Source organism: Parastagonospora nodorum, assembly GCF_000146915.1.
Source record: "Parastagonospora nodorum SN15 chromosome Unknown scaffold_9, whole genome shotgun sequence".
Taxonomy (NCBI): Eukaryota; Fungi; Ascomycota; class Dothideomycetes; order Pleosporales; family Phaeosphaeriaceae; genus Parastagonospora; species Parastagonospora nodorum.
Window position 1 is genome coordinate 439880 of NW_001884557.1, and position 25815 is coordinate 465694.

At 51.5% G+C, this 25815-nt stretch overlaps 10 protein-coding genes across 10 annotated transcripts; 3 read left to right on the forward strand and 7 right to left on the reverse strand.

Annotated features, from left to right (window-relative positions):
• Nucleotides 1-1738: 1738 nt before the first annotated feature.
• SNOG_06268 (hypothetical protein) lies at nt 1739-3082 on the reverse strand (the record flags this gene model as incomplete). The annotated part of the gene is made up of 1 exon (XM_001796595.1): nt 1739-3082. The coding sequence occupies one exon, from the start codon at nt 3080-3082 to the stop codon at nt 1739-1741; it is 1344 nt and encodes a 447-aa protein (XP_001796647.1).
• A 657-nt stretch (nt 3083-3739) lies between these two features.
• Nucleotides 3740-5040, reverse strand: SNOG_06269 (hypothetical protein; the record flags this gene model as incomplete). Its single annotated transcript, XM_001796596.1, has 3 exons — nt 3740-4169; nt 4201-4773; nt 4910-5040. 3 exons carry the CDS (start codon nt 5038-5040, stop codon nt 3740-3742), a joined length of 1134 nt encoding a protein of 377 aa, XP_001796648.1.
• Nucleotides 5041-5668: 628 nt separating this feature from the next.
• On the reverse strand, nt 5669-8036 carry SNOG_06271 (hypothetical protein; the record flags this gene model as incomplete). The annotated part of the gene is made up of 3 exons (XM_001796597.1): nt 5669-5859; nt 6092-6811; nt 6917-8036. 3 exons carry the CDS (start codon nt 8034-8036, stop codon nt 5669-5671), a joined length of 2031 nt encoding a protein of 676 aa, XP_001796649.1.
• A 514-nt stretch (nt 8037-8550) lies between these two features.
• Nucleotides 8551-9953, reverse strand: SNOG_06272 (hypothetical protein; the record flags this gene model as incomplete). Its single annotated transcript, XM_001796598.1, has 3 exons — nt 8551-9109; nt 9144-9421; nt 9492-9953. 3 exons carry the CDS (start codon nt 9951-9953, stop codon nt 8551-8553), a joined length of 1299 nt encoding a protein of 432 aa, XP_001796650.1.
• Nucleotides 9954-11255: 1302 nt separating this feature from the next.
• SNOG_06273 (hypothetical protein) lies at nt 11256-12095 on the forward strand (the record flags this gene model as incomplete). The annotated part of the gene is made up of 1 exon (XM_001796599.1): nt 11256-12095. The coding sequence occupies one exon, from the start codon at nt 11256-11258 to the stop codon at nt 12093-12095; it is 840 nt and encodes a 279-aa protein (XP_001796651.1).
• A 945-nt stretch (nt 12096-13040) lies between these two features.
• Nucleotides 13041-14138, forward strand: SNOG_06274 (hypothetical protein; the record flags this gene model as incomplete). Its single annotated transcript, XM_001796600.1, has 1 exon — nt 13041-14138. The coding sequence occupies one exon, from the start codon at nt 13041-13043 to the stop codon at nt 14136-14138; it is 1098 nt and encodes a 365-aa protein (XP_001796652.1).
• An 812-nt stretch (nt 14139-14950) lies between these two features.
• On the reverse strand, nt 14951-18145 carry SNOG_06275 (hypothetical protein; the record flags this gene model as incomplete). Its single annotated transcript, XM_001796601.1, has 3 exons — nt 14951-15571; nt 15804-16055; nt 16250-18145. 3 exons carry the CDS (start codon nt 18143-18145, stop codon nt 14951-14953), a joined length of 2769 nt encoding a protein of 922 aa, XP_001796653.1.
• An 866-nt stretch (nt 18146-19011) lies between these two features.
• On the reverse strand, nt 19012-21089 carry SNOG_06276 (hypothetical protein; the record flags this gene model as incomplete). Its single annotated transcript, XM_001796602.1, has 3 exons — nt 19012-20526; nt 20668-20960; nt 21026-21089. The coding sequence occupies 3 exons, from the start codon at nt 21087-21089 to the stop codon at nt 19012-19014; spliced, it is 1872 nt and encodes a 623-aa protein (XP_001796654.1).
• A 1376-nt stretch (nt 21090-22465) lies between these two features.
• SNOG_06277 (hypothetical protein) lies at nt 22466-23367 on the reverse strand. Its single transcript, XM_001796603.1, has 3 exons — nt 23303-23367; nt 22858-23256; nt 22466-22795 (listed from the first exon to the last, which is right to left on the reverse strand). The coding sequence occupies exons 1-3, from the start codon at nt 23316-23318 to the stop codon at nt 22608-22610; spliced, it is 603 nt and encodes a 200-aa protein (XP_001796655.1). The 5' UTR covers nt 23319-23367; the 3' UTR covers nt 22466-22607.
• Nucleotides 23368-24089: 722 nt separating this feature from the next.
• Nucleotides 24090-25331, forward strand: SNOG_06278 (hypothetical protein; the record flags this gene model as incomplete). The annotated part of the gene is made up of 1 exon (XM_001796604.1): nt 24090-25331. One exon carries the CDS (start codon nt 24090-24092, stop codon nt 25329-25331), a length of 1242 nt encoding a protein of 413 aa, XP_001796656.1.
• Nucleotides 25332-25815: the final 484 nt, after the last annotated feature.

The window sequence follows — 25815 nt, forward strand, 5'->3', positions numbered from 1 at the left end:
GGTAGGCGAAAGTCACAAGCAATTGTCGCGGTGTTTGTTCTGGAGAAGGATTCCGAGGGGAAGTCGTCGAAGAAATGGTAAGAAGTCGGGTGCTAGCCTGATTCGGCTCTGGATCGTCATGGGGGGAGCCTTTCACAGAGTATACGACTGGCTAGACAGGGGAAAGGAAGTCGTCCGCGTTTCGACGCGCGTATTCACGGCTTGGAAGACTCCCGCGGCCTGCCAAAAGGTCATGGGACGTCAGTGAGGGAGTGCCACCCGGACGACGCTCAAAACCATCACGATATGTCAGAGGACGGCGGTTAATGAGAAGAGGCTATCGTACTCTCCAGCGCCCTTCCTCCAATATTGTGAGAATAGCCTGAGCCAGCTATCCCTAAGATTGGCTATTCCCCGTGGTCACCTGTCTCATCGACAGGACTGTAGTAGGCCAGGAGCTCTGTGTACAGCAGCTCCCCAAACTCTTGACTTGAGACATTCATATCAGACATTGTGTAGAACAACACCCTCCCTGAATCAGCAAACAGAGCTTGGTCTCATGCCACACCATTACAACAAAGCAGAGCAGCGCCATGGTTCAGACTTTATGTACCGAACTGTGAAATCATTTGGGTTGAGAGTAGCATTGTGGAGGAGATGGCGGTACATTTGGAGTTACAGAATGTTGCTGACCCGATCAGTGTCCTTAGCCTCCGCCCCGGAAATCCCAGCGAGGACTGCTTGCTCACCAATCGCAGTCTTGTCTCGCCCAGCAGTCCTCAGAATTATTGATTTCATCGAATTCATGGTGTTTCAGTATCACTTTACTCACGGTCCACGGCGTTATTGGTGTGGTCAGCGCAACAGCATGATCGCATGGCTGATATTCTCTCTTCTTTGTGCAAGATCGCAATGAGCCAAGCTTATGTTTTTAGGCCGGCCAGCATCATAATTAAGGGTGCGCGTGGAGGAGACCTCGTGTCGGAAGCCCATAGCTAGTCACCCAAGTGTTGTAATAGACATTGTGACAGCGTGAGTGGCTACAACGCTATGAAAACTTGCGATCACTGGCTTTGATATATGAAAAACTAGGAAAATGGACAAAGGGAATCCCATACATCTGGTTATTCTGCTGCAATACGTGAGTGAATGCAAATATTTTGTGTACCAGTGCATGATTACTGGGCTAGAAAACATGCCGTTGATACCACTCCTCCTGGACATTCAATTCTCGAAGTCGTTTAAAGAAAGCTACTACACGTGAAACTTCCTATAATTGCTTGTCTTCGAACGCGCAATTCTGTCTAATCCCTTTTCCTAATGACGATCGATCCTAAACGAGTACTTCCCCCATAAATGAATAAGCATGATGTGCTTATGTTCGAACAAAAATACCATGTCTTTACGTAGACAAATCAGCTTGATATTGATGATACTATAGCCATAGGTGATGGCGAAAAGTCTTCGGAATGCCGCAGTGTTTGAAACGATTGAACCTTAGAGAAGTCTAGTGCGCCAACGAAACTGCTACTTATGATGCTTGCATAGAAGCGCTTCTTTATTTCCAAGAGAACACGAAGAAGACGCACTCAATAGCTGTAGCAAGCTCGAAACCACGTGGCTTGCATGTATTGGTCCATTCTCTACACAAGTACCTCTGCTCATCGTTCCTCTGTGTCGCGCACACAACTTCCCTAGATGCGAAAATGACTCACAATGAATGTTAGGATGTGCGAGCAATGATGAGCACACATCATGTTCAATTAACATTCACATCGCTGCGTGGCTTCCTGGAGGTTCTAGGGGTATACAAGGTCAGCTTCAGCGGCTGCGATAACCACAGAGACAAGTACTCGCTAGGATACCGATCCTCCTTGCTCACTTCTTCTCCACTCGCAACCTGTTTCTTCACTGCCGCCGCCTTTGCTACCAGGGTCTGGACAGTAGTGACACCGACGGATTTCTTCGCGAATCGCTCAAGGTTCATGATCTTGGAGTCAACTTCCTGTCTACTCCTCCCAGAGGGCGTCTTTTTGGGATGTTCTTTGGCGCAGTCTTTCCCAAGAGCATCAACGCACGCTGTCACAACTTCCTTCCTCGCGTATACATCCACTCCCTTGACTTTGCAGTACTCATTGATACAACGGTAGATGCAGTTGACTTCTTTCTCTGTCCATCGATATTTCTGCTTTGGTGTAGCTTCCGGTTCAGTTTCGGAATCATTCGTTGCATCGGTCAGTTTGGCGCGCTTCCTCGGTGAGTCGTCCCTGTCAACCGAAAAGTCTGGAAGTGTCTCCAGGGTAGCCTCCCTCGCCCTCTTTGCAGCAGTTACGATTTCAGGGGTGGAAGGGTCTTCGAGCACCTCGGCCTCCAGGGCTTCATGTGCTGAGGGCTCCTCCATGCCTGCGGTCGATGCTCTCTCAAGATTCACATGGCCTCCACCTGGACGAACGGTGGCTTCGGTAACAAAGTCAGCCGTCTTGATGGCAACACTGAGCCTGAGCTCGGAACAAGATTTGCTCGACTTCGTCTCCTGATCGCGAATCGAATAAGTAGGGACGAGTTCGGCCTTCGCCAACCTCTGACTAGCCGACGGCATTGAGTAGAGCTCGGGGTACTCCTCTAGGACCGAATGGTTGAGGAATTTCCAAAGCTCGGCGTCTTGATCAGGTTGCGTAATGTCCTCTTCCGGTTTGCTGTCACCGCGCAATGCGCCGTATCTGTCGAGCATGTCTGGTGTGATCCTCACATGAGTGATCAGAAGTGGGTCATCCTCGGCATTGTTGCGGTTGCTGAGAGCCTTGATCGCTGAACGCTTTGCCGATACCATATGGTTTTTCTTCTCCTTGAACTCGTTTCGGTCGCGTGTAATGTCAGACACTGCAGTCGGTTCATTCTCGAGGGCGTCGGTGAAATCTCTAAAGGCTACAGTATCGACTACGACGACGGTTGGGCCAGCTGGTGTACTTGCCGCTGCAAATAGTAGGTCGTGATACAGCTGGATCCAGAGAAGCGCGCGTTCGCTCCAAGCGAATTCAATCATATCTTCATCGAGGGTATGGGGCTGCGGAAGAGGCTTCTGGTGTCTTGTACTGTGGTCCATACTGTTCGAGGGCCTGTGGAAGGTCTGTGATGTAAATCTGAAGGGTGGTTGAGTCCGAGGGAGTGATTGAGAGTAGGACTTGGTGCAGAGTGCGAACATATATAGAAGGGACAGAGATTGAAAATCTTGTACTAAACCTCTACAGGCTAGCCTGCCTTTTGTTGGGGCTCAGGGCATTGCTGTCACTTTGAGTGACGTCGGACAGTGCCAAATCTTTCACTGGGCTTTGCCGGCTATATAATCACTGTCGCCAAGCTGAATCAAAGTATTTCCAGATACATAGACGCGCTCATCCAGGTGATAACAGTCATGAACCATCGATGTCGAGAGGCAAATAGTCATTGTTCCCTGCATAGACAATCATTTGACTATGTTAACAGTTTGGGTGGCGTAAAACGAGTTCCATAGGAAGCTTCACGAGATCTGCATCAAGTCATCACACAGGCTGAGAATGATGGCAAGTTCATCTTAACAGGGTTGATTATTTGGGGATTTATGTGTATATGAATGTCCGTGTCTTCACTGACATCCCTTTGGCTGCGATCAGGAAAAAGCCCATCCAATTTTTCTCCTCAAATAATTCCCAGGCAATACTAATGAGTGAACGGCGGAAGACAATTTATTCGTTGTCGTTTCCCCCGGGCGGTTCTCATCATTTCAATTCAGCCAATCAGTTGGTAGCCACCCGTGAAGAAGGATATCTGAGCTCTTCTGGGGAAAATCTTCAACATGGAGAGCGGATGTCTTTGGCCTTTTTGACGAGGTCGAGGGATTTCTTCCCATGTTCTTGGTTTTCGATGCGACAATGCTCTTCTCACGCGAAGATCCCGTTGCTGCGAGGGCATCAAAGCATATTTGGTTCACCGCTTTCATTTCGAGTTTGTCGACCCCGTTCTTGTGGCACCACTCGTTGATAGTATGAAAGAGAATGTTGTGCTCCTCTTTACTCCACTTCTTCTTGATATGCACCTTACCCACGGCACTCTTCTTTGCCTTTACAACATCTTTCTGTTCAACGTTGGGGGATGCTTTCCGTTTGTTCGTTTTCGCAGGCTCAGCTACGGGACGCTTATTCAAGGGCGCTCGCCTTTGTGCGTTCGAAGTCTCCGCATCTTGACGTGGTGACTTTTGACCCAGCTGCCTTTCTGGTTGTATTCGGCGAGGGCGCCCCATAGTCGGGCAATCGCTGCACTCGCTCGTGGTCTGCATGAGGGCTATTATTCGCTTTCTTCGCTTTGCCATCTTTCATGAAGATGTCCTTGAAGACTAGAGTGATGCTGGAAGTGGAAGGGAGAGCGGATGAGGAAGCTGGCGCATTACGAGTGGAAAGCACTGTTGAGGGGCGCGTGCAGCCTGAGCCAGAACAGACTGCACTCGTGTTTTTCGTCACTGTAGTAGTGTTATGAGTATTGGGATTACCGCCATGGTCGAGGTTTTGATCACCTTTGCTTCCAAGGTCCTGGTTCTTCGATAGCGCAGAGTATAGGGCAGGATACTCCTTCCGGGCTGCAACGTTAAGAAAGTCCCAGACAATAGCGTTCTGCTCGATATCTTGTATCTCTTCGCTACGCTCGAGGCTCCCTCGCAGCTCCTTGTACTGCTGTAGCATTTCCGAAGTGATCGCGATTCGATCGATGATCTCCGCGTCTTGCCACTTTTTATACTTAGAGTTGCTCTTTATCATATCCACCCTCGTTGGGAGTAGGGCTTTGCGCTCGTGGAGGAATCGCTCCTGGTCATTTGCGAAACTCTCTGACTTGAAATGCTCGAGGAAATTTTTGTAAACGATGACGTCTGTCACAATGGCCAGCGGGCTGGCAGGTGTACGTGCAATGGCAAGGAGGAGATCGTGGTACAATTGAATTCCAAAGAATCGCCTCGGGGCTCAAGCTACAAAGCTTCTTCAATTCGGTAGACTGGCCTGAGCTGAACTGTGCCGGCTCATCTGAGTCCCGCATGTCGCCGCTAGGTTCTGTGGCTATTCTCTTAGTTCAAGTCAATATTGCTGGACGCGAGTTGAAATACTTGAGTTGCAGGGGAATTGGTAGAAGAGTTGGCTGTGACACTTACCTAGGTAGCGAGCAAGTGCTGGATAATGAGGCGCGCTCACCACTAGTTCATTTCCGGTCTGGGCCCATGCTGACTGCAGCTTAGCATTCACTTCGAATAGCGACAATTAATGACGATGACTCGTTATATTTCGAGCTAGGATGTGCTATCTAATTTTATCTTTCACCATGTAATGCCTGTACTGATACAAGTAACGACTGACAATAGTCCTAAGTCAAGTCATCTCCAGTGTGGACTGAACGGCTGTGGTAACACGTTCAACAATTTGGGCGTCGCTGCCCCGGCTGTAGCTCTCCAAAATATTCAGGATGTCGTCCATAGTATGTTGAGTATGCGTTCCCATGTCGCTCGCTCTGCTTTTGATCTGAATATCAATCCGCTCCGCACGCTCCTCACACCTAACTGCCCTGCGATACTTTGCTTTCATTTCGTCCTCCGTGTCAATTGCTTTCATCCACTCTAGCACAGTATGTTCTTTGACAAGGCGGCAGCGACCGAAAGTCCCTCTTAGGATAATCAACTTCTTGTAGGCCAGATCCTCGAAGTCCCGGATGAATTGCCGATAGGTTTGCTCGATACCGTCCTGAGTATATTTCTTCTCAAGAAGATCCAGTACGTTCTGGACCTTGACAGATGGGACAATCCCATAGTCTTCATGCAACTCCGCGTGTACTTCCTGGGCCTCCTGGAGTTTGTCGTCCATATGTCTATCGTGTATGGGCTGTCCCTATATCGAATAGCTTGAACGATCAGAGTGTTTGGAATGATAAATGTAAGTCTTACTGGGTGCCGGCAGGATATTTATAGGCCAAATACTGTCTATCCTGTTTGTCTGTCGCAATCACCAAGAACGTACGTCACGCTTCTAATCCTCGTCATGTCAAACTTCGTCTGAATACCAGTCACGTATGAGAGCCTATCTTTACTAGTTGCTGTTACCTAGCATCTCCATCAACTCTTGATAGGCTTTGAAGATATCCTTATCTTCGTATGATCCGTTTTTGATCATGTCTAGTGTTTTTGCCTCCTTCCACGGGGGTAACACGCCAATCTCTGCTAGCATTCTTGCATGCAAAAGCCGCGCACGCCTGCGATGTGGGCATGAGCACTCTTCGTAAGACTGTTTGAACAGGTCACCGTCATCATCGCTCTCATCATCGTCTCCTCTAGTGTCACTAGACTCCCCATCATCCATCCGCTTCCCCACCTGATCAGGATTTGCGGTTCCCGATAGTTTGAAGTTTGGGTCTCTTAATTGCTCCTCGTCCTCATCTCCAGACAGCTGGCCGGCCACGTTTTCGTTTTGATGACGGGTTCGGCGAGTAGTTCTGGGCTTTTCGCTCGTCGCCGTCGTGGTCTGGAAGACGTTGTGTCCAATGTCTTGGTCATCTGGTATGCGTTTTCCGGCCTCGTCCAGTACAAACTCCTCGGTTTCAACTTCTCCATCGGTCCAATGGCCACTCCATTGCTCATCGCGGTCACGGCCCACAACAGTGCCGTCAGGGTTTCGATCGTACACGAATATTCTTCCTGGCTTGTTAACCGTCTGCTTCTTGTAGCGTATTTTGTGTGGCTTCGTCAATTCTGGGTCGCCCTTCTTTCTGTACTGAGGCAATCTAACTTTCTTGATGCTTTGTACGTCTGAGTCTTCATCTTCGTCTGAGTACGTAATTAACCCATAAGACTGCGCTCCTTTTCTACCGGTTCTAGAAATTGTATTGCCCCAATCCGGAGATTCAAACGAGGTCGGCCAGTCGAAGCTACTTTCTGCATTGCCGTGGTGCAGTAGGTGATCCTTTGGTCGTAGCTTTAGAGTGCGGCGATCCAAGGCGTACTTGGTCGCTGTCTTTTTGCCTGCGTATTCCCCGTCCACTTCTCTTGAGTCACTTTCGCTGTCTGCACTTTCGCGACCTTCTTTAGTTCTTTTCTCCTCCTCAAAACGAGTTTGATCTATCGCCCATTCAATGGGTGTCATCCCGTCTTTCCGCCCAAGCTCATTGTCTTTCTGCCTCTCTGACCTACTGCGATAGTCTTCCTCCACTTCGATAGGGTCAATGACCTTGCGTTTCTTCCTGGGAAAACGTTCTTCAAGATGTCTCAGCCGTTTAGCGTAAGGTGAAGTGCCTCGGGTGGGCATTGTGTAGCGATGGGCATCCTCTGGCCCCACAGCAGTGGGCATTCTTTTACGATAGCCCATGTGGAAGCCTTTAAAAACCTTAATGAGTTGTAGCACCCAATTCAAGTGGTCGGAACTGTATTGTCCAGAAGAATCAAACTCAAACCTATTGACAAGGTCCGCGTTCTTTGTCCCTCGAATCGGATTCTTCCTCTTCTGCTTTTCCTTGTGTGTCATTGCTCGGCGCTCTGCGACAGTCTCAAGTTTCTGCTTGAAACCCTTGCCTTTGTTCTTTCTATTCCAGACACTTTGATAGTATAGAAAATCTTCCCATGCCGCCTGCGCTATACGATACTCTACAAACTTACGCCAGGTATAGTGCGTCGCATGCAAATTGACCCGGACTTCCTTCTGACTTTGCATACCCGTTTCCATCTCCTTCCGTTTCTCCTCATCATATATTTCGCCAGTCTGTATGTCCGTATACACCTTGTGCTGTTCCCACTCCCGCTTCACGCCCCGGTTAAAATCTTTGACCAATTCCTTTGTCGAAGTGTCCTGAGCTAAAGCTTGCGACTCGCGCAACCACGTCTTTAAGCTCTTTTTCGTTGCTTCCATCCATTCCAGAAACTCCTCATCAGATTTCGGCTCTCGAGGCCAATTTTCTTTCCTCAAAGGATTTACGAGTTTCATGGGTGGGTTCGCAGCTTCGGCAGGCGGGGTTTCATTTCGATCGCCTTTGCGTTTAGATCGAGTGTTTTGTGCCATGGCTTTGATTGTTTGAAACGGGTCAACGGGTAAAGGAAAACTGTAGTTGAAGATGTAGAAGAATTTTTTTTGCTCAAAGTCACTCTATGATAGAAAAGAGCCACTGCGATCGATAAATGTCATGTAATTTGATCCTTTGTTCCGTTTCCGTCAACCTGAACAAAAGAATGGCTTCGAGGCCTGAGGCCAGACGCCGCTCTAGGTGAAGGGTCTTTTCCCGCGGCTTTGTTCAATAAAACAAAGCCTTTTCCAGTATTATATATGCAGATCAAGTTAATTGTAATGACCGCGACCACTGGGTCGCTGAAACGGGTCATAGAGAACAAAGCACAAACTCAGCACTTGATAGGATTGGAGGCAAATTTACCTTACGAGGTACATCCCTAATTTCTGAAAGTGCACCCCTAATCGAGCCCAAATACAATCTCGAGGATTATGGTAAATACTCGACAGCAATGAATCTGCAGGTGCTCATCCCCGCGATCTGTGCTCACTGCTATGGCCAATAGTCCCCTCAAGAGGACTCGTCGCCTGTTATGTCCGAGTCATCGTCTTCGATGTTATGCTGAGGCTTCTTCTCCCCTTCGGCAGATTTGTGGAGAGAGTAGACCTTATCGATCGCTTCCTTGCTCGCGTCTTCCAATAGTAGGTCTCGGGAAAGTAATCGGCGCTCTTTCACAAGCTCTTCAATTGAGCCGGTATAGCCAAGAGGTGGTACTACCGCTATGCCACGCAAACCATTCACTGCCGCAGCTCCATCGACGCGTCCTGACTTGTTGTGCCATTCTTCGGCCTTGAAGTCGATCTTCTTCTTCAAGTCCCTAGGCCAGGACATGCGGTTCATATCAGGCAAACCACGTCTTTCGATCCTCTTGTCAAGATCATCCCCTGCGGTTTTGATCCACGAGCCGTCGAGCTGCTGATCATCGTCTTCTTTCAAGTACCTCTCCATTGCTTCTTCGTCGTCTTCTGGAATATCGGTGAATTTGTAACCGGCTATGACCAGACGATTGACCTCTTCGACAGGAGTCACTTTGACTGGGACCTCCCCCTTGAATACGTCGGTAGGTGATCTACTCGAAGCGGCGATCAACAAATTGTTCATAGAAGATGTCCTCTTGGTCGAGTGTGAGGGGAACTGATGCTTCATATGCTGCTGGTCCTTCGGCGCTATCGAGAACATCTGTTGGCTCAGAGATAAAGGCATTCGTGCCTGCTGAAAGTTTCGACTTCTTCTCCTCAGTGTGACCAATTGTGGCCTTCGGAATTTTCTTGCCGGCTTTCTTGAGGGGAGCAGGCGTATCCTTGGTGACTTGCTCCACTGCTTTTGTCGCACCAGACTTCGCGATGACTGGCCCATGCTTCAGATGTGCCTTGATATCATCCTACCGTGATATCAGGGATCCATGCGTTATCGCCGTCGTCGTTTCAATCGGTTCTTCATGATATCTTTACGCAAAGCCCATTGATTAGTTTGTTTGTGGGGCGGCGGATGTACGCGTCGAACGAGCCCCATTCTCGATCTTCTGCCACAAACAAATTAGTACCTTTCGTATCTGTGACGCTCTGTCGACCCTCATTGAAGAAGCTGTTGAGAGAATTGAATACTTTTCTCGCATGTGGAAGAGATGCCTGGCTTTTGGAAGCCGCCGCATCGTGAAGCTTCTGATACATAATCTCGAGGTATGCCTTTTCTTCTGCTGACCAGGGCTTGTTGGTTTTCTGCTGTTCTGGCTTGCCAGCTATGGTCATGGGCGCGGGTGTAGGAGAACTGTCGGATTCGGCTGGATCCTTCGACTTAGACTTGCTTCTCGTTGCACGGCTTACTGCGTCTGCTGGAACCTCTAGCCCATTCGCTGGCTTCTTCCTTTTGGCAGGTCCTCCGTGAGTGTCTTTGGTTTTGCGTTTGGTTGCCATCGTCAATTAGCGGTGTATCGCGCTTGCGTAGGTGCCAAGTGTGTGGTCTGTGATTGTTTTGATAAGTCTCGGTTGAGTTCAGTTGTGTTAGAAAGTCTTGTGTAGATTGTACTCGCTGATTCGGAGACTTATCTAGCAAGTGGAGATTGCCCCAATTCTTTCACTGTTTTTAGGTATCCCAGGTAGGGCCATGATTGACCATCCACCTCAACTGGAGAGGCAGATTACAATGTGAGGACATCAAGAAACAAAGGAAAAAACTCAAAGCAGAAAGAAACTTACAATGGCATTGTCAAATAAAGTCGTGAGTTTAACAATGCTGTGTACATTGTGATGATGTCGCCCCTATCATGGACATAATGCGTTATCTTGGATAACTTAAATTAGATCACGAAAATGACAGAGCTGATCGTTTTTCGTCGCCGTCATTGATTCTTCCCGGAGTTGTACCTACAGTAGCTGATCTTGCTTCCAGAATACACACACTTCCCTGCCCTGGAGCAATACTGCTCTTGGGAACTACGCAGTGATCCGGATTCAGCACCTAGATCAGACAAGATAGATCTAAATGACTCAATTCAAGCATGCTGATTAACAACAGGTGCAGCTGTGGCAACAAGATTGTTAGGTCCGCCACAGGAGATGATGTTTCTTGCCGTTGTCAAGACAGCAGAGCGATATCATCGGTGTCACAGTCGTAGGGTTGCGAATTACCTCGTCTATTAACATATGAGGCACGACCTTTAAGAATTTCAAGGCTGTAGGACCGTTTGGAGATGATGCAATAGCATCTGGAAGCATTGACCACCATAGTGCCGTGATTCGATCTACTGTGCGCCAGACGATGTTTTGACCAGCTGTCATTGTTTACCGCCGGTCAACAAATACGAGCCAGCCAATGTACTCGGGATTAGAGATAGATGTTTTGAAAGTCGTGCTAGGTAGTGCTAAGAAGATGTGTAAGATTGCCCGTCTAGGTTGGACAATGTGAAATCGCGTGTCTAGAACTGGACAGCACATGGCCTTGACCACACGTATCTTGCAGAAATTGCGTATTGCGAAGATAAGGATGTACTAGTACTAGACGCGTATCTTCGAGGAATGCTGCGATCACATTGTGAAGATGGCGTGCGGCGACCCCGCTTTCCCGCAGACAGGAGCGTCTTTCCTGATTGGGGTCGACCACTATGACTCCTTTACGCTGCGCACCTGAACAATTATAACCTCTTAAGCTATCAAGTCTTGCTGAGTTTTAGATTTTATTGTACATCTACTCGCAATTGAAGATACCCAAGCACAACAATGGCTTCCCCAGCCCTCGACCATCTGATCCTCTTCGTCCCAGTTGATCCAGAAACGAATCTTCCCAAAGTACCAACTTTCTTCGCTAAGAACTTTACCCTCACGCCAGGTGGTGTGCATGCCGATGGAATAACATCAAACACGCTCATCCTGTTCGCAGACGGCTGCTACATCGAACTCATCAGCTTCATTGATCCTCCGAAAGCTGCCTCCCACTGGTGGGGTCCAGATGCAAGTTTTGTTGGCTGGAAAGATTGGTGTCTTACCAATTCTAAAACTCCGGAAGAAAACTACAATAGCATCAAGGAGACACACGACAAGCCGGTACATGGCGGACGAAAGCGCGCTGATGGCGTTGACGTGAAATGGGCAGTCACGTTTCTGAAAGGCGAGAACGGAGGCCAGAAAACACGAGGAAGGATACCATTCTTCTGTCACGACATCACGCACCGCAGTACTCGTGTACCGCTGTCAAAAGAGAATACCACGCATCCGTGCGGTGCATTGGGTATCACACAACTCTCAATTATCGCACGAGACCAAGACTTCCTCGATGAGACGAAGAAGGCTTTAACTTCACTCCTGGGCGAGGTAGAATTGGGAGCGCCTTCTTTCCGGGCTGCGAGGGTGCGTGATGTGGAGGGCTTAGACAGTGGAGCTAAGATTGCGGTGCGTTTACCGCATGGCGAGGAAGAGACCGAGACCGTGACCACGACAGGCTTTTGGTTCGGGGACATATGTCTGGGTGTTCAGGCGACTGGCGAACATGAGCCTGGAACGAAAATGAGGCTGGATCTCGATGCCGAGGATGTGAGAGGCGTATCGCTCGAGTGGGTTTAGAAAAACCACCGCACACCAGTAGCTTTGCGAATAATGATCTGTATGTGTACGATGTGCAGTATTTAGAGCATTTTATGAGGTTGAGAGCCCTACCAAGAAAACACGTCCGAATTCGCTCACTCAAGCATCGACCTATCAGAGCATTCCCCACATTAGCCTCGGCAAGGCGCGTTTCACGTCACCTTTCCTTCCAACACAACACCACGATAAAGCCATCATGTCAAAGCCCTCGCAGCCATACGTCGTTGACTTACAGTTTCGGGGCCATGTCGAAGGATTGACCTACTTTGACGAAGAGTCAAAGCCACTCTGTCGATACTTTGGTGGCGTGCCGTATGCTCTACCTCCGCTGGGTCCGTTCCGATTTCAAAAGCCAAGATCGTTGCCAACATGCTATCGCTATGGCACGAGAGTGAATCCGGCTCGATTCACAGGGAGCTGTGGCTTGTGTCCGCAGCCTGCTCCGCGGGGGACGAATGGAGAGAATGATTCGGAGTGGGATGAAGATTGCTTGCAGAGCAATGTTTGGGTTCCTGTTGGAGAACCACCCTATTGGAGGTAATTGATTGAACCTTGATGTTTTGTTGAGCTACTAATGAATGGGCAGGGTGGCCAGTACTCTTTTGGATACGTAAGTAAACAATCTCAAATTCACATGTCATGTTCTTCATTGCATTCCGGATCGTAAATCTACCAAAGAATCGTCTTCGCGTCTTTATTCTGAGATTCATCGGATGAAACACATGCTAACACAATTAAGATGGTGGCTTCCTCCAATTTGGCTCACCTAATGGCCTCGACTTCCGTGCTTTCCTCAGCTCCTCTCCTTGCAAATGCATTGTCGTGGCACCAGCCTACCGTCTCAGTCTCTTTGGCTTTCTCGGGTCTGCCACCCTAGCCTCACTCCCTGACTTTGATACCAATTTGGGCTTCTGGGACCAACGTATGGCCCTCCAATGGACGCACGAGAACATCAGCTACTTCGGCGGTAACGCTTCCAACATCACTCTGGCCGGCTACTCCGCAGGGAGTCATTCCGTATTCCACCAACTAGCCTACGACCTAGGCATGCAAGGCAAGAAAGCCATCGTGAAGCGAGCAATGATGCTAAGCAACGGCCCCGGCGTCCAACCCAAGACCCTCGACGAAGCACAAGACCAATACACCTCTCTGCTCACCGCATTAAACATCCCCCTCTCTCTCCCTCCCAGAGACCAACTCTCCCTCCTCCGCTCCACACCCGCCAAAACCCTCATCCGCGCCTCCAACACCCTCAAACTCCACCAATTCCGCGCCGTAACAGACGCCTCCTTCGTCCAGCCCAACCTCCTCGCCTCCCTCAGCAACGGCTCCTTTGCATCCCGCATGGAGTCTCGCAACATGCACCTCCTCCTCGGCGAGTGCAGCGACGAGCACTTCGTCTACGGGACATGGCATCCACCCAGCCCAGGCTATGACGCCATGCAGAACCGCCTAGCAGCCGATTATCCGGATGTTCTGTCTGCCGCGTGCTCATGCAGCACTACTTCCCCTCGGGAAGCCTGCCCACCCAAGTACACTTCCTGGCAGCAAGCTTTCGGACATGTATACGCCGACGTGCAGATCCACCACTTGCTGCGCGGCATGGTGAAGGAACTCGTCCACAGCGGCGCAGGCGAGCTGGTACATCGGTATCGCATCGAGTGGCGCGCGGGCTGTGTGGATCAGATGTTGCCCCGGGAATGGGGCGTTACGCATACGAGTGATATGCCGATTTGGTTCTGGGGGAATGGGGCGCGGCTCACGGGTGCGGAGGAAGAGGTTATTAAGACGGCGTTTCAGGAGCCGTTGAGGAAGTTTCTTGAGGGTGGAGAGATGGGGTGGGGTGCGAGGGGGATGGAAGTGAGGACGCTGAAAAACGATGGGAGGGTCGTTGTTGAGGATGATGAGGCGAGGATTAAGGAGGGGTTGGAGCTTTGGGAGAAGGTGAAGAATGTTGGCAAGATGGGGGGCGGCCAGGGAGTTCAAGATGTAATTGGAAAGATGATGTCTGGTGTTCTGTAAATAAAGGCAATACCACGCTGCCGACCCACGTTGCTGTCCATCCCATGGACTCAGTACGTACCTTGTCATGTTTACCTGACTATTCCGGTGCCACCCTGCATGGCTCATATTTGCACGGCGGGGTTCGAACAACACCTCTCTACTACAGCGTAACCAAAATAAACCCCCATTTCATCCAGAAGTCCGATGAAAAGAGACGTGGTACCTTCCCAATGCGGCAAGTACTAATTTCAGGTGTCGATTATAGCAATTTTTAGATCGAAAACAGAAAAATGTTCCTGGCAAAAGCAGCACTGACAGCCTCTAGCCTCTAGCCTCTATCCTACATCCTGCATCCTACATCCTACATCCTTCCTGCTACAATCCACACTTGATGTTTGTACTTGCCCGATTAGGAAGGTACCATCTCTCTCTGAGCCATGCTATGAAATCTTCTATGCATGAGGTTGAACACCACATCGTTATTTCGCTTGACCTGCTACATACTTCACACAGACAAAACAACTGCCTGTCGCAACAAACCATAGAATATTCAACCTTGGTATAGACATATAAAGCATAAACATAGTTGTATATATAAATCTGCGCAACACCTGCTTTCGCCTCAAACATAGAAACGCCAGGAAAATGCGACGCTTGATATCATCCCTCCGTTTGACAACTACCCGTGGGCGAAGTCGTGCCGTTCCCTTCCACCGTGCGCCCCAGTCTGATATATCGCCTATATGCGTCGGAAGTTGATCGTAAAAGTAAAATGTCTAAATGTAATCCCTCTCTGACTCCTGCCCCTATCCAATGTAGCTCTGAGCAAATTATAATATATGGCGGTAACAGTGGGTGTGGGCATATCCACCGCCAGTGTCTTCGTGATCATAAAATTCTTTCATAAATGCGCTTTCGGCAACTTTCCTTATCTGGGTTAGTTTGCGCTGAATCCCTTGTATTTGTTTCCCACCCCGGGTGTCCATTGTGGTTGTATGCGGTGCAAGCTGCAGTGGTGACAAACTGATTTGCAGCTCTGGCATGTCGTTATTCAGGTCTTCGGTCATTTCAACGTTGTTCTCGTCTTCGGTGTCGTTGTCAAAAGCCTGGTGATGTGGGCTCGGTCCGCTGGCACTGATAATCGTGATGGTGCCTGATTCTTCCACAACACCAAATTCTGTCGTGACCGTGATGCTGTCCGGACTCGCTAAAGGAAATTCACTTCCGCTCGGGTTCGGTTCCAAGAAGTTGCTGTCCGAGACACGATTGTCGAAGCCGGCAACCATGTCTTGTACATACAATGCGGAGAAGAACTCGTTCATCGCGCCTGCAAGTTCGTCGGCTTGGCCGCGCTCTTCTCTGTCTTTTTCTAGTTTGGCAATGGCGCGAAGTTCTGCTTCTTTCTTGGCTCTGAGCTCGGCTTCGAGGCGGCATTTGGCACGGACGGTGGGCTTGCGCGTGCAAGTTGGGCAGTGATAATTCACCGTACAGAAGGTACACGTGCAAGTCGGAGATGCTGCGGCACATTGCTAGTTCATGTCAGTAGATTGCCACGAAAGTGAGAGGGAATGACTTACATCGCAGACCAAGACCGCACACTCCGAACACTCTTTGAGAATGCCCGGACATTGCGGCCTATTGTCTCCTACCGGGCGTGGGTACTGGCAGAAGTATGCCCCACACCCTTCCCATTGAACGGGATGTCTTGGATTGCATGGCAGTGGAAGTGGATTCGTGATTGAGTTCGGTATTTGTGGTCGAGGCGCCTTCTGCATTGCAGTCCATGATTCGGCAAGGCGCCCTCGCACACCGGACACACTGAATGACCGTGGCCGGGCCGAGCTGACAGGTACGAAAGGAAGAGACGAAGTAACCGCGAAAGGATCGTTTGTCAGCGTTGAATTGAAGGACGACGTGGTCGACATCTCGATCGAGCTGGGTATACTGGACGCAACGAGTATCTGTGATTGTGACATTGGCGTTTCCGAGGACTCCGACTCATTGTCTGCGGTTAGGAACAGATCCTGTTGTGACGCGGTGGGTGTCCGTTCCGGATCAGGTATAGAGGCTCTGTTGGGATTGAAATCAGGTATGACCAGTCGCTGCGGAGGCTCGTTGTGAGTTCGAACGTGGTCGCGCTCCGTCTGCATGTCTCGATAACCACACTTGCGGACTTTGAGCGCCCTGAAGTCGTGTTCTTTACATATTGGATTCTTGCACGCTCGACAGGACACCTTCCATCTAAAGCTCCGGTAGCAATCTTGACACAAGCCCCGTAGACATGTTTGCTGCTGCAGATCTAATGACTCCTGCTTGAGATATGAGAGCATATCGACATCTTCGCCGAGAACATATTCATACAGCCCATTGTTCTTCAGTTCGCGAATGTAGTCGACCGGCCGTAACTGGTTGCTGAAGTCTGGATCCTCGAACTGCTTGGTCCGTGGCAATGGTGCTGCTCGTATCTTATCAGCGCCCCGGCCGCCTAATCCAGTACCTAGCACGGCTATGCCGCCGCCACCAGAGAATATAGGCTCCAGGCAGCACCAAGACATGTTCAGCTTCGGGGGCTCGCGATTTGGTTGGAGCCCAGCAAGGCCGTTGTTGAGGTTGCCGCCGTCTTCAGAGTCGGAAGAGTCGTCCTCGTTCGCGCTCTCATTCATCAGATTGGGTGATCGTGTTGCGCCGGGAGCCCACCAGAAACGGTTATGCTCGGCCTTCTCGTCGGCGTTTCGGTCTTCGAGCGAGGAGAATGACCCAGATGCCTGTCCGATTGTGCCACCTAGTGTAGAGCTGTTCCCAAACGCCAGGTTCGCAAAGTGTCGTGTCTTTGCCCGCTTCCGTGGTATCGGTCTGTTGAATGCACAGCTCGCGCAGAGCGTCTTGCGACAGCCCATGCAGTGCATGCGAACGCTGCAGGACTCGCAGCGTTCCAGAATGATGTCGCTGCACTGGGCGCACTTGACCTCCTCAACGAAGATGGTGTGGCTCTTCCTCAGATGCGCGGGCACGTGTTTGCCCTCTCCTTGGAAGTGGCCGTTCTCTGTGCCCAGTGGCTCGCCATCCTGTCCGGTTTCTGATATCTCCCACAGTCTGCCATCGTGGTCGCCCAGGGTCGATGTGCCCTCGAACGGCCCTATGCGGTTGCTCGACCTCCAGAGCCTGTCAAACGGCACCCAGACCTCCATGTTCTGTGGCCCCGCTCTCCCCGCATGGTAGTCCTTTCTCCGAAAGCAGCGCCCACCGGGACTCGGGCACCACGCCGTGTCTGTCCATATTCCCAATTGGTGGCATATCTCGATGAGCTGGTGCGTCGGGTCGGAGTCGGAGTCCCTCCGGATGAGAGAAGAGGGCAGATACGGTCGGCGGCGGTGGTGGCGGCAGCGGTAGGTGTAGAGGCTCTTGAGCGCGAGGTCCTTTTGTATCCACGGCGCATCCTTGAGCGTGTAGGGCTCGAGGAAGGGCACAATGTGGTATTTGATGGAGACGTTCTTGCAGCCGCGTACGGACAGGTGCTGGAGGGTATTTATCCGCGGCGCAAGCACGCTCCCCACCAGCGCGATGCCCGTGACGGCCGTGTTGCAGAGGTCCAGGCTCGTCAGGCGCGTGCCGTTGGGCGCAATGATCTGCTTCAGCAGGGCGTCAAACGAGTAGGCCTTGGAGGCGCGCTCTCTGCTGTCGGGCGTCTCGTTGCCCGGCGAGCCCACAGTGACGGCGGGCTGGGGCAGGCGGAACGAGAGCGTCTTCCATGCCAGCGGGTACTTGCGCAGGAAGGCGCGCAGGTGGCGGGAGGTGTGGTAGAGGTCGAGGAGGGCGACGGTGGGGATCTGGGCCAGCAGCGACTCCAGGACGGGCGGGTAGGAGGTGATGACCGTCTCAAACAGGCTGAGGGGCGCATCCTGCCTCTCAGGCTCCTTCCCCGCCCTCGTGGTCGGCGTCGCAGTGCGGGTGAAGGCGAGGGCGCGGTCGCGGGCATGTTCCGAGTCCCAGAAGAGGTCCGTCTGGCTCTGCTGTTGCGTGCTCATGCTTGCCAGTGGCGGCTCTGGCAGTTGGAGGCTCTTGGCCAGGTCAGGCCCTACAAGGCAGTCTTGTCGAACGAGACGGCAGGGAAACATGCAATCGAGACATGCAGAGGAGAGGACGAGGCGTCTGCAGCGCCGGCAGCAGTGTCGGAGCAGTGGTACGGGCGGGAGAAGCGAGGTGGTCGCGTGTGTGCCTAGGTGGATGTGGATGGTTGATAGCCACCCCCAAGCCCTCGCCTGCAGGGAGCGCGACACAAGGCGTTGGCGTGCGCATCGGCCTGCCTTCGCCCGCCCATGTCCTTCACGCCTCACCGCCGCCTATCGCGATGCAACCTTAATTCCCGCAGATCCCTTATTGCTCTGGTTATCGAGGCCTGCCTGTTTGCGCGACATGCTCACCGGTTGCAGCTTCCGTGCTGGTCGAATGCACGTGTCGCCCGCCCTATCAGATGGCGGCACATCACAGCGATTGACTTCACAATACACTTCATCGCGCGTCTCAGGTGCGACACGTAGCTTTCGCGCCGCCAGTTGCACTTGTTGGCGCACATGAGCCATCATTTCCAAGAAGAAAAACCGTGACTGGCAAAACGCGCTTGCTATCTGTACGACATTGGCCATCGTCGGCCAGCAATTATCCTGCCCCTTGCTAAACTCAAATGACCTTTGCCACGCGCCGCGGCCGGGATATCTCTCGTTCCAGAAGACTGCAGTCCCGAAATCAAAACGCCAAAACTACCCGCTAAAGAACAAGGACCCTTGGCCCAACCATGCCACACTAGGAAATGCTGCAGCTGCATATGCAGATCGACTTTAGTATGCTGTTGAAGCAGTAGGACGACCCTCCAATGCCCAGAACATCGAGGTGCTCAAAATACCCAATTGCCCTCCAGGTCCCTATCTTCGAGTCCATCAAATAGAACAATATCCCAGTCGAGGCCCACCTCGTGTCCTTTCTCCAACGGCGGCCACAGCGCATTGCTAACAAAAGAAAATACTGGTAGATGCTGACCAGTGGCAGTAGCGTTCATCTTTTTGCCCGTCTCGGAATCGAGGTCGAAGTTGGGCCTCACAGGCAGCTTCTTGTAGTCGAACTCAATGGTGCCGAAGAAAGGGATTGTCAGACGAGCTTTACCGGCAGGTTGTCTGCTTGGGTCGAGCGAAGACAGCATCTTCTTGAGTACGACGGCGCTGCGTGCGGCAATCTTCTCCCGCGGACTCGCCTTGGCCAGCTTCTCCATCTCACCAATGAGGCGGCAAAGCATGGCAAAGTCCGTACCCTTCATCTTCTGCACCTCGCTCTTCTCCTTGGTTCCCAGCTCGATCACAATGTCCAGCGTCAGCGTTACTGCGGCGATGAACACGCCAATCTCAGCAAATCGACAGCAAGCCTGAGTTATGTTTGCGTTGCGCAGGGCGAACCACCTCATGAGCATGTTCCGACTGGCTTGCAGAGCTGTGACCTTGGAGTATTCGTACCGACCATCTCTGGGAGCCCGCAAGAGGTATGGCAAGTGAATAAAGACCTTCATTTCAAAATGCCACATTTGCACCATCAATCTTTCTAGCGTCGCGTAAGACTCTGGGGACCGCGCAGTCGATGGTATGTTTGGTACCTCCCAGAAGTCTTTCGGCATTTTTTTCATGCTGGCCTCCAGCTTCTCGTCGAGTGCAAGGGCGGAGGCGTATCCCTGTGGCGAAATATCTCGGTCAAGTTCGGCAACCTGCCTCGCCAGCTTGTTGATGTTGGACCTGTGATGTACCTGTAGCTCTGCGTCTGCTGGAACTGGGTAGTCGTCTGCTGCGAAGGGAAGACGCAGGTGTACTCCAATGTATCTATCCAGATCAACATAGGTGCGCCATATCATCTTTGCGTTGGTGATTGCTGGAACCGGTGGATTCAGGTCTGGTTGCGCGATGATGCGATGGAAACCCATGAGGTGAGCCAAATTCAGACCTCGTCGGATGATGAGCCATGCTTGCCTTAGATTTGCAGAGTTCATGTGGAAGAGCGCAAGCAGCAAGAGTGTTTCGAGGCCATGGAGAGTCAGCATAAGTTCGTCTGAGGAAGTGATCAGGGTGGTGACGTTGGTAACATAGTTCTGCATGGTAGCATCCAGAGACCAAATATTGGCAAAGCGAGACTGGTCGAACTCGGGTGGAAGGGAGTTGATGCATATGGCCAGATGAAGCAACGTCCGAGCTACAATAATGGCCCGCTCTCGACCAATGGCAGCCATGTTCAGAGCATACGACTGGGCATCTCTGTTGACATAGATGTCGCGAGAGGCCTTGTATATGCCGTCCAGGATCATCCACCCATTCGATGATTCAAAGATAATGTCTGCATCATGCTGCGATGGTAACAGGGCCGCCAGCGACCGCTGTACAGGGTCAAAATTCGGATTTGGTGCATCCTCCAGGTTGCGTGGTAATGTGCGAATGGAGGGGGCAGACGTCCAATTTTGTGCGCCAAGCTGTCATCGTAAGCAACACGATATATAGCCTGATTACAAACAACTTACAATGCCGTCTCCTAGTGAGGAGATACTCTGTGCATCGAAGTGAATCTTGGGCAGCCCGGGAAGTGACTCTTTGTCACTTGATTCCACAAGGGTGGGACTGTGTGGCGCTTCTGCTGCGAAGTTTGCCAGAGAGGTTTTTCGACAGACGAACTTTTCAAAAAGCTGTTCAAGTTTGCATAGTCGCTCTCCAATATGCAAAGAGCAAGTGTTATTTTGGTCTACCTTTTCAGGTCCAAAACTGGCGATTGAGCTGGCATCCACCGAGTTGGCTGGCTCCACCTTGGGTTTCTTGCCTAGGTAGAGTTGTTAGTATAATGTACCGTCTTGATACACTTCCTATCTCGAGGATTGATCTCACATTCCCAGCACGCCCGGCGCATTCCCTTCATAGGCCTCTTCTTAGTCACCTCAACTTGTTCCATGATGCCAAAGTAAAAGGTCCGACTACCGGCAGACTCTACTCAAGTCGTTTCACTGTATGTTGATCGACGCATACCAACTAAAGAGAGACATGGTGCTTTCATAGTGGGGTGAAGGTGCACAGTTGCGAGGCGACTTGCTGTTGCGGTGTCAGCCGGTCGTTGTTCGGCCGGCCTTTCGTCCGCATGCATCGGCGGGCTAAGTTAACCGCGGGATGGGTCGCCCGGCAACTTCGTAACCAGATCTGCATTTGTAAGAGAGGGTTGATCTGTGGCCGAACAGTTCCGATACTAAAAGTGTGCTATATGTCAGAATTCGTCGCTAGATAAAGAAGCGATCTCGTCACTGCTTGCATCTCTCCAAGCACAGGTTTGGTAGGACGAGATCTGGCTCGGTATGGAACGATAGTAACTCCGGCTGAGACAAGATTACTCTCGCTCTGACTATCTCCGCTTCGCACGTAATCCGTACAAAAAGGTGCCTTGCATAAGTACAGTGGATGCTTCGGTCAGCACATCCAATTTGCCTTCCTCAATGGATTTTGAACCACTAATCAGTGGCGTTTCGGGATGCATCGGCGCCCAAGTCTTGGAGCAAGCGCTCCGTACTTCATCCATCTCGCGCATAATTGCGCTGTCTCGAAGACCCTTGCCTGGACTTGACTACTGTGCAAAACTGGAAGTAGTGGTACTGGAAGACTTCACACAATATTCGGACGATGTGATTCCAGGATGTCTGGAGCGGATGGCTGCATGTGGTAAATGAAAGTTGGTGCTGCCGCCCAATGACTGCCGATACACAAAGGTGTATGACAACAACCGCCGATGATCCAGTGCTTGAGCCTCAGTATCCAAAAGCTTTTGCCAATTCTTACGCGCCCACTTTATCTGACGGCAAACGATTCTGATACCTACATCTGACAGGCGCAATAGTAGAACGCGACCAAGCGAGACCGTTGTGGCCGAAGAGCAATGTGGGGGAGTGAAGGTCTGTTGGAGTTCTTTACAGACCTTCACTTTCATGGTGTTCGACTAGGGACCGGGGCATTGATCCCACATAGGGCCAAGGAGAGCTCCAAATGATCCACTTCGCAAAGGCATTGATAGTAACTGGCCGTCGTTTTACAGTCATCGCACGCCCTGGAATGGTAGTCAAGCGGGGCACTTGGAGTGGGGAAATTTCGGTAATGTTGGCAGGTGCTTCGGGCTCATTCATCAGGTCAGACGAGCTCGCGCTTGCCCTGATTGATGCAGTGATACACGGTAGCGAAGAACTGCTGTTACTCCCAGTGCTGCTGTGACATGGTCGCGAACTTGTGGCAGCTATGTGTGACAGCCACTGATTGCGTTGTGGCCAAGAATACTGCGGTGCGAGCTCGTTGCAAAAGTATCGTTAGTCTACTGAGAAGGGGACATTGTGGCTAGGCTGGCGGAAGAAACATTCTTTGCAGTCGTGAACGTAGGATCTCAATTTCCACATTGTGTACGTCGGTATCGTCCGAACTCCATTGCGAGGCATTCCTATGCGTACATATCGTCATACTCGCCATCGTCGTCGTCCTCTACTGGCGGAGGTGGCTGCTGCTTCTTCAGCAGCTCTTTGCGATCAAGCGGGCAGGTGGAGTTGAGCTTCAGCCACGGCCGTATGCAGTCCAAGTCGAAGTAGTGATCCTTATGGCAAGGGAGTTGAACTACAAGCGGATACTGGTCTTTTCGCAATACGAATTAGCCAACGTGTCGATACACTTTCGTCCGCAGGATGTCAGCCCACCTTCAAGGAACGGATTGACGCAAATGGGGCAGGTGTCGGTAGGCTTCAGACTCTTCTTAGGGACGCGCTCCAGCTCGTCCAGAAAAGTGTCAGGCACCCCTTTGAGTTCGGTTGGAGGATCATCAGCGTTCTGGCGCAGCACTTCGATCATGTTGGCGAGCAAATCATTCTCGCCGCTACCCTCCTCATCCGCAGGTCGTCCGCGCATCAACTCGAACGCGTTGGCGAGCAGCCGGAATGCCGCCGACATATTTTCAGGCTGGGGCACTGCATTTGCATTTGTATGCGCCTGCGGATCAGACGTGTCTACAAGTTCCAACTGTGAAAAGAAAGTCGACAAGTCGGGGCGGCGAGCAGAAGGTTGCGCCTTGTCATCCTTGTCGGAGATGTTGTGTTCAACTGGGCTATGTTAATGGCATGTCTTGATCACAGTGACGTGACTCGCCTTCGTAGCCAGACATGTTGGCGATTGGTAAGGTGTGTAGCTGCGAAATACAAATTGTGAGCTCGGCCGATTGTTTATGAAGCCACAGGCGGCGTCGTCATGGTCGGTGCCTGTCTACGCGACGCGGAAGAAGCGATCGAGGGGCAACTGTGGCGTGCATGAGTGGCTGTGCTCTCCGACCCGCCCACCTGTGATTATCTTTCTAGACCACTGCGATGCAAATCATCGAGCCTAGACTATGCAGTAATCTAGTGTTACTCCACTACCTAGGTACTAGTACTACGCGTATTGTTCGACGCGTCCAGAGGATCCACATGCAATTTCCTGAGGGCAGCCAGCGTGCTCGGTTGCGCATGCAGCCTTACTTACCACAAATACTATCAGCCTTGGCTACGACTGAAGGCCAAGTCTATCGGCCTCGCAACCTGAGCCCATCTATCCTGTAGGCATACTGTGTAAAGTTCGCAAAAGGAAATCGCCCACAAAGAAAGCGCGCGGCTTGCCGTTGGCTGCGACACTACTCCTACACAGCCCCACGAACGTCACCCACAGCGGACCATCTCCACTGGCATGTTCCAGGTGCAAACAGAAGCATACAGACATCCATTCAAAAGGAGGCGCAGCTCTAGCACGAGTTAAAGGCATGTACAAGAAGGCAGGGCAACCTCTGTGAAACCACTAAAGGACCTTGTCACATTCTGCGACTTACTCCACACACCACGTTGTCATACAACACCTTATAAACGGAACATTTCCACCACTTCGGCACTTTTCTCACTCAACATTCATGTCGCTACTTGTCATGTCTACCGGACCAGACTCACCTCCGTCGAAAGACAAATTATCGCCGTCCTGGATCCGCCGAGCTTCAGTTCCCTTCAGGAGAAAGTCCGTTCAAGATGCTGATTCGCGACCTTCAACCTCCAACAGCCTGTTGTCACCGCGCCCAACATCCAGCAGAACCAACAGTGAAGAAGCGCAACGAGAGCGTTCGAAGAGCCCCGACAGCCGCACCTCTTTCCGCAACGTCGTGAACCGCCTGCGCTCATCCTCCAGCGCCAGCTCCCTCGGTGGCAAAGTCGACGACACCGACATCCACGACTGGTTCCAAGGTTTCCGCCGCTACAACCAACTCGTAACCACGCAATTCTCCTCCGCCCCGTCCTTCAACGCGCAGGATCTCACCAAAGCCACCAAGACTCTGACCAAGAATTGCGGCGGCCAGCTCATCCACGGCTTACCCGAGGCAGCATTCGACTTCAGTCTCCTCTGGTGTCCCGCCGCCCAACTAGCCCGCCGCGACACCACCGCCCCAACCTGGAGTTGGACCGCATACACGGGCCAAGTCACATTCCCCTTCGACCCAACAACCTGCCCGGACCTAACCCGCACCTCCAAAGCCGAGGGCTCGCTATTCCGCAGCGAAATCACAAACTTCCACATCGGCCCTGCCTCTACCCCATACACCATCCGCCGCGAAAAAAACACATCCATGCGCTCAACCTTCCCGCCCTATTTTCACGCCCCGCGCGGCTCAGATGCCAGCCTCGACGCCGACACGCTGCGCTTCACCGCCGCAACCATCCCCGCGGATGGCTTCAGTTCAGAGCAGTTGGACTACAACAACAAACCCATTCCCGTGTGTCACCTCCTCGACGACAAATCCCAGCACTGCGGCGTCATAATGGCGCACCACGACGACATCGCCGCGCCCAGCTCCTCGGGACCCTTCGAATTCGTCGCGCTTTCGCGCAACCTGCGGCGCGAGGCGAGTCCGCATACGCGGCGGCCGGCGAATCCGACGATTCACCCGCCGGGCACGCCGATCTGGGATGGCGAGGGGTTCGTGTGGGACGAGGCGGTTGTGGATTTCGATGAGGGGGTGTTTGCGGAGGGAGAGTGGAGTATGGTGAATGTCATGTTGGTCAAGTGGGTGGGTGAGCATGCAGAGCGGGTGGCGGTTGGGCGGATACACGAGGATGCGTGGGCGGCAGGAGGTCCGGTTAGGAGGGAGATTGTGCTGCGGTAGAGAGAGCGCGCTGGGGTAGGGGCTTCTTTTCTTCTTTATTATACCCGGGTTAGCAGATACGAGATGTAATATGTACAACAGTTTCTATATCCTCAACGTTGATGTGTCACAGCATGGACGCAAGTAAGACCACTTCAACACAATGCTTCTTCAATTCATCCCAACTAATGCAGGTTGCTCAAGCGGGCTAAAACCCGTCGTTTGAGCTTAAATCTACCAAATTGTTCAAATATTCAACGCCTGTGCTATGCTATATACACTAACTGCAGAATAACCCAGACTCCGTGCCATGTCTATGTCATGTCATGATGAAAGGAGATGACATAAAAGAGACGGAAACTGGGGTATGTACGCGTTATGCTCGCGCTCCCATATCCTGTGATTCCTGTATGCGCCTTGAATTAGGAAATAAACGTTTGAGCTCAAGCTCCGTCGCCCTGGTACTATGTTTTCGTAAAAAATGCCTCCCGATGAGTTTCGTAGC

What these genes read in the sequence shown, in the direction of transcription:
- SNOG_06277 (XM_001796603.1), bottom strand. An exon ending in CGTCAATCCGTTCCTTGAAG is followed by an intron (nt 22,796 to 22,857) that starts GTGGGCTGACAT and finishes TATTGCGAAAAG; the next exon opens with ACCAGTATCCGCTTGTAGTT.